This window comes from Nyctereutes procyonoides, unplaced genomic scaffold, assembly GCF_905146905.1.
Source record: "Nyctereutes procyonoides isolate TBG_1078 unplaced genomic scaffold, NYPRO_anot_genome, whole genome shotgun sequence".
Lineage (NCBI taxonomy): Eukaryota > Metazoa > Chordata > Mammalia > Carnivora > Canidae > Nyctereutes > Nyctereutes procyonoides.
The window spans coordinates 294590-300204 of record NW_026575022.1 but is presented as its reverse complement, the minus strand read 5'-3'; the positions used below and the strand labels follow the sequence as shown (position 1 = coordinate 300204).

General features: G+C 39.0%; 1 protein-coding gene across 1 annotated transcript; it reads right to left on the bottom strand.

Annotated features, from left to right (window-relative positions):
- Positions 1–892: 892 nt before the first annotated feature.
- Positions 893–3091, bottom strand: CSNKA2IP (casein kinase 2 subunit alpha' interacting protein). Its single transcript, XM_055342118.1, has one exon. The coding sequence runs from the start codon at positions 3089–3091 to the stop codon at positions 893–895; it is 2199 nt and encodes a 732-aa protein (XP_055198093.1).
- Positions 3092–5615: the final 2524 nt, after the last annotated feature.

The window sequence follows — 5615 nt, the reverse complement described above, 5'->3', positions numbered from 1 at the left end:
AAAGATCTTAGTGGAGCAGAACTGGGAGTCATCAGTGTGTGCTGGAGATACTAACGCTAGCCCTTGGGGACCGAGATGATCATGTAAGGCGAGTAGCTAAGACGACTCCTTCTCTTCCCACTACCAGTAGACCCAGTGGAACAAAAACATTTTTTAAACATTTTTATTTACCCATTTTGGATGTATAGATAGAAGTGATGAACACATAACTTTAGAGCCTATAACGTAAATACTGGCACAGAGCCTATAACTTAAATATTGGCACAGACAATAGGTAGGGTTATTTGTACCAGTTAATTACTCTGGCCTAAGAATTGTTACCCAAGGCTGAATAAATCACTGGATTTTAGAGTGTGGGATCTTAGCACAGAAGAATTTTCCTAGGAACGCATACTAGGAAGAGATTCACATACCTAGAAAAAAAGATTCCTCCCTCTATATAGTCTTACCTGTTGAACATGATCTGAATTTTCTTTAGAGACAGGGAAATAGACTAGCATGAATTGGCTTAAGGGTACTGTCATTATCATGTTTTATGAGGAAGGAGACTAACAATGAGCTAGATACTGTTCAAGACAAGGTAGGTGAAGTATTTCTGGTTTACGGCCAATTAGGATTATTTCATGTAACAATGATTATACAGTGGCTACTATAAGCCAGGCATTTGGTTAAAAACCTAGGATTCAGTTTTGCCTTCTAGGAGATCACAGTCTATTATTTAACAAGAAAATAGACTTAAGAGTACTAGTTCCCCTTAACTAGGTGCTTCTTCAGCTAAAATATACAGTCACACTTAGTTATTACTAAGAATTTTAATAAGCATGATAGGAAATCAATCTCTAGTTTCAAAGCACTAAGAGGTCAATTGCTTTCCAAGAAACAAAAAGTTAATTCAATCAATATTTCTCTCATTTTGAAACTTTGTCTGGAAAAATTTGAACAGCATCTTTGGCCCCTTTGGCCCTTTTACTGTGGTGCTATTCCTCATAGGCCTCATTTTGGGAGGTCGTGATTGACTTGGTTGTGGATTCCCAGGAAGTGGCTGGTGACTTTTACTACATATAAACTCAAGCCAGGAGACCCCTGGAGGCAACCGGTGGTAACTAAGCACCTTAGTGAACACACAACCTGAGAGAGAAGATGTGGTGGACTCTTTGGAGGGAGGGGGTAAGGAGGGTGCAGTGGAAGAGGAAGAGGAGGAAGAAGATGATGAAGAGGAGGAAGAGGAGGAGGATGTGGAGGAGGAAGAGGATGGAGGCAAGGACTGTGGCTGAATATTACTACTTTTCTTGACATAAAGCAGCCAGTCGATAGCCTGGGGTTGTTGGATTACAGCTTTGTTTTCAGGGGCTGCTGTTAGCCATTTGTTCTCCATATTTAGCTCCTGCGTGATGTCAGATTCAGATGGAGGGGAAACCTGCATCTCCTCCGTCCCTTCAACGTTGTCTTCAGGGGCTGCAACAGGCTGATTTTCTTTCACAGGGGATGGGAGACAAGGTGAGAGAGAAGTCTCTGGCAGGGAAAGGAGAAAAACTAACTTCACTTCCACTTCTCCCTCAGAACCAAGTTCAGGCGTTGGTATGACAAACAGTGTTGCACTGCGAGGGTCCTTCCTTCCTGTAAGGTGGCTACACTGAGATTTTATGCAGGAAGCACAAGCTAAACAAACCATATAATTTGATGAAAGGCGGGGACCAGGATGAGGATTTGGCCTTCCCCTCATCCTTCGAAAGAGAATCTGCCTACAGAGGTCCCTCTGGATTCTGGTCTTGGAGAGAGAATTGACAATTTTATTTACCATATCATCAGGGATGGTGCCACCTTTCACAATGCAGGGATAAATATAATCTAAACTCCATGGAATTTCTTTATTTGATTCTGTCTTTGCACAAAGATCAAAGTTGTTTTTACTCTGGAATCTGGAGCCCAGTTTTGAAGCAGCTGTATTTCTGATAAAGTGTTTGGAGCTTGAGAAGGTCTGACTTGAGATATTTGGTTTAGAATGGGGTGGAGATACATCTATGGTTCTCTGTTTGTCATTTGGTGAGGAGGTGTTCTGAAACTTGGAGGGACAAACCGGTGAGCTCATGGTCCTGAAGTCATGGTTAAGTGTAAGCACTGTCTGAGATTTGGATGAGAACAAGGGCAAACTCTGAGTCTGGTGGACTGAATGTGCTACAGGCGACTTCCTTGGTTTTGAGTGGGACAATGGCAAACTCAGAACACAGGAACTAGAATTCAATGCAGGTGCTGTCTGAGTTCTTGAGTCAGATAACAGTGAGTTCAGATCCATTTGATTGGATTCCAATGAACGTGATGACTGAAGCAAGTCATTTATTTGAGATGTAGAGTTGAGTGATGGTGAGCTCAAAGACCTTTGATTGCACTCTAATAAAGATGTCCAAAGGCAATCCAATGAAGATGCTTTCTGAGACTTGGATTGTGATAATGTTGAGCTAAGTATTCTTCGATTAGATCCCAAAGAGGATGAAGTCCAGAGAATGTCTAGGGAACATGTTTCTTGATATTTGGGGGGGAATGATGATGAACCTGAGACTTTTGGGTTAGACTTCTGTGAAGGTGATGTCCAACAAAAGTTTGGTGAAGGTGTAGTCTGAGGTTTAGGGAGAGGTAATGGTGACTTCAAGTTCATCTGACTGGACTCCATTGATGAAGATGCCTTGTTCAGGTCAAGCGAAGATGTTGTCTGAAGTTTATGGTGTATCACAGGTGAGCTCAGGGCTCTCTGATTAGGCCACAATGAAGTTCTCTGATGGAGGTCTAGTGAAGGTGTGGCCTGATGTTTGGATTGTGATACTGGTGCTTTCAGAGCCCTGTTATAAAAGCCCTGTGAAATTGTGTCCTGCGACTTGGCTGAGGGCAATATTGAGCAGCTCTGCACCATCTGCTTAGAGTTCACTGGAGGTGCTGCAAGTTGATTACTATGGGCCTGTGCTCTGGCCACAGGCTGGGTATTAGGTTGATTTAGTTTTTCACTTGTGTATTGATGTGTTAATGAATTGGTTGTGGCCAGTTGGTAAGAGTGTTCTAATGACACGAAGTGTTGATCATAATATGCTAATGGCACCATCTTGTGCTAGTGGTACAGTTTATTTGAAAGCAGCTGGCTTTTGGGATATTATGGTAACTGAGTCTTTTAGCTGGATTCCATGGACAATGAATATTTTAAAATAAATAGTCTTTGGTAGTTTCTAACTTCTATCTTGTTTCCTCACTGTTAATTCCCATATATTATAGAGTATCTCAAAATTCAGATATAGATTAGGTTGAAAAAATTATCACCGTTTGAAATTCTCCACTATCTTCTCTCTCATTTCCTAGAGTGTTTTTTTTTTCTCTTGAGGAAATAATGCCTGTTAATAAAATAGCAAAAAGAGTTCAGAAGAGATCCTAATAGGGATATTAATTTTCTCAAATGATTTGTTGCAGTGACTAGAGCATGGGCTTTATGTTAAATCCAAGTCACTTACTCTGTGTGTAACTTTTGAACTAAACTTTCTAAAGTCCACTATCTATCCATAAAATAGATTAATATTTATTGAGCTATAGCCTAAATAAGATACAAAATGTATAACATTGCCCAGAATATAATAAATGGTAATAGCCATTTCTGGTACTCTTTTAATCGCAACTTTAGTGAAACCAGCAAAAGAACAAAAAAATCTATGGTAAGCTTATTGCATTAAATAGGAGAATCTTAGAGAAGAGTGAAATGGAAGTTCTAAAATGTTGGTTTTCAGTTTAGATTTAATTACCTATCAGTATCACCCTTTAGCTTATCTCCAAAAGTCCATTATTCCAGTTAAAAGTCTATTGCCTTCTTCTAGTCTTGTTCTTATTTGTCACCATGGTAGCTTTTGAGACTGTGACTACTACATTTTACAACTAATGTCTTCGTTCATATTCTTTCTGTCTTTCTCTTCTGGTTCTCTCCACTCATTCTCTCATATCTCTTCAGGCCTTCACTAAATTGTTTTTATTTTCCTCTCACCTCAATGTAGTCCTCAGTGTTATATCACTAGTTCTCTTTTCTTTTTATTTTATTCCTAAATAATCATACTAGTTATGTTTGGGATTTAAAAAATGTGAACTGGTGCAGCCACTCTGGAAAACTGTGTGGAGGTTCCTCAAAGAATTAAAAATAGACCTGCCCTACGACCCAGCAATTGCACTGTTAGGGATTTACCCCGAAGATTCAGATGCAATGAAACGCCGGGGCACCTGCACCCCGATGTTTCTAGCAGCCATGTCCACAATAGCCAAACTGTGGAAGGAGCCTCGGTGTCCATCGAAAGATGAATGGATAAAGAAGATGTGGTTTATGTATACAATGGAATATTACTCAGCCATTAGAAACAACAAATACCCACCATTTGCTTCAACGTGGATGGAACTGGAGGGTATGATGCTGAGTGAAGTAAGTCAATCGGAGAAGGACAAACAGTGTATGTTCTCACTCATTTGGGGAATATGAATAATAGTGAAGGGGAATATAAGGGAAGGGAGAAGAAATGTGTGGGAGATATCAGAAAGGGACACAGAACATAAAGACTCCTAACTCTGGGAAACGAACTAGGGGTGGTGGAAGGGGAGGAGGGCGGGGGGTGGGGGTGAATGGGTGACGGGCACGGAGGGGGACACTTGACGGGATGAGCACTGGGTGTTATTCTGTATGTTGGTAAATTGAACACCAATAAAAATTAATTTATAAAATAAAAAAAAATGAGCTACAGAAAGAAACCTCACCAAAAAACAAAACAACCAGAAACATGTAGCTGGCCAAAAGTGAAACAAGCTCAGAAAAGATGGATGTATGTGCTGCTTTTTAAAAGACAACATATAATATAACATGATACTATTTTAGTGCATTTTCATGATTTAGGTCTTTTTCTTCTGGTTTTAAAGCTAAGACATATGATATGACCAAAAAAAAAAACTGCAAGTTATTGCAACAGATCTTGGGATCAGCCAATTAATCCATTGGTCCTAAGTTCCTTTAAGATGGGAGCTATCAAAATTTGGTTTCATGATTCTTCTTATACTCCCATGACTTACCAACACAATTTCTGATGGACAAATTTATTCTTCATATATGCCAACTTGTCCAATTACTTAACCACCAATTTTATCACAACTAGAAGGTCTTCAAGGTGTCTTTTCACATACTTATTCTAACCTTATGTATATCTATTTTAAAATTTATCTTATTGATATCTTAATTTACTTGTTTTGAACTCCTGGGTCATTCTTCGTGGAATTTTCCAAGTACCAACAATATTAGTTACACACCAATGACTTCATAATCTTTTGTGTCTGGTACTGGTTTTCTCTTTAGATTCAAAATTATATTTCCAACTAATCATCAGACTTCTCTACTCCAAAGTCCCAAAGACAATTCAAATACAAAGCACATAAACTCGATAAAGCTATTTCTCCTTCTAGAGAAATCCTTTTCTATATCTTCTATCTAAATAAATGCCTAAAGCTTAGTTATCTAATTCAGAATCTTTGCAGTTATTCTTGAACAGCTTCACCCTCCAAAACCATTTAGATACCAATACTGGATGATTTTTTTTAAGATTTTATTTATTTAT

What these genes read in the sequence shown, in the direction of transcription:
- CSNKA2IP (XM_055342118.1), bottom strand. Translation starts at nt 3,091, where the DNA reads ATGGTGCCATTAGCATATTATGATCAACACTTCGTGTCATTAGAACAC.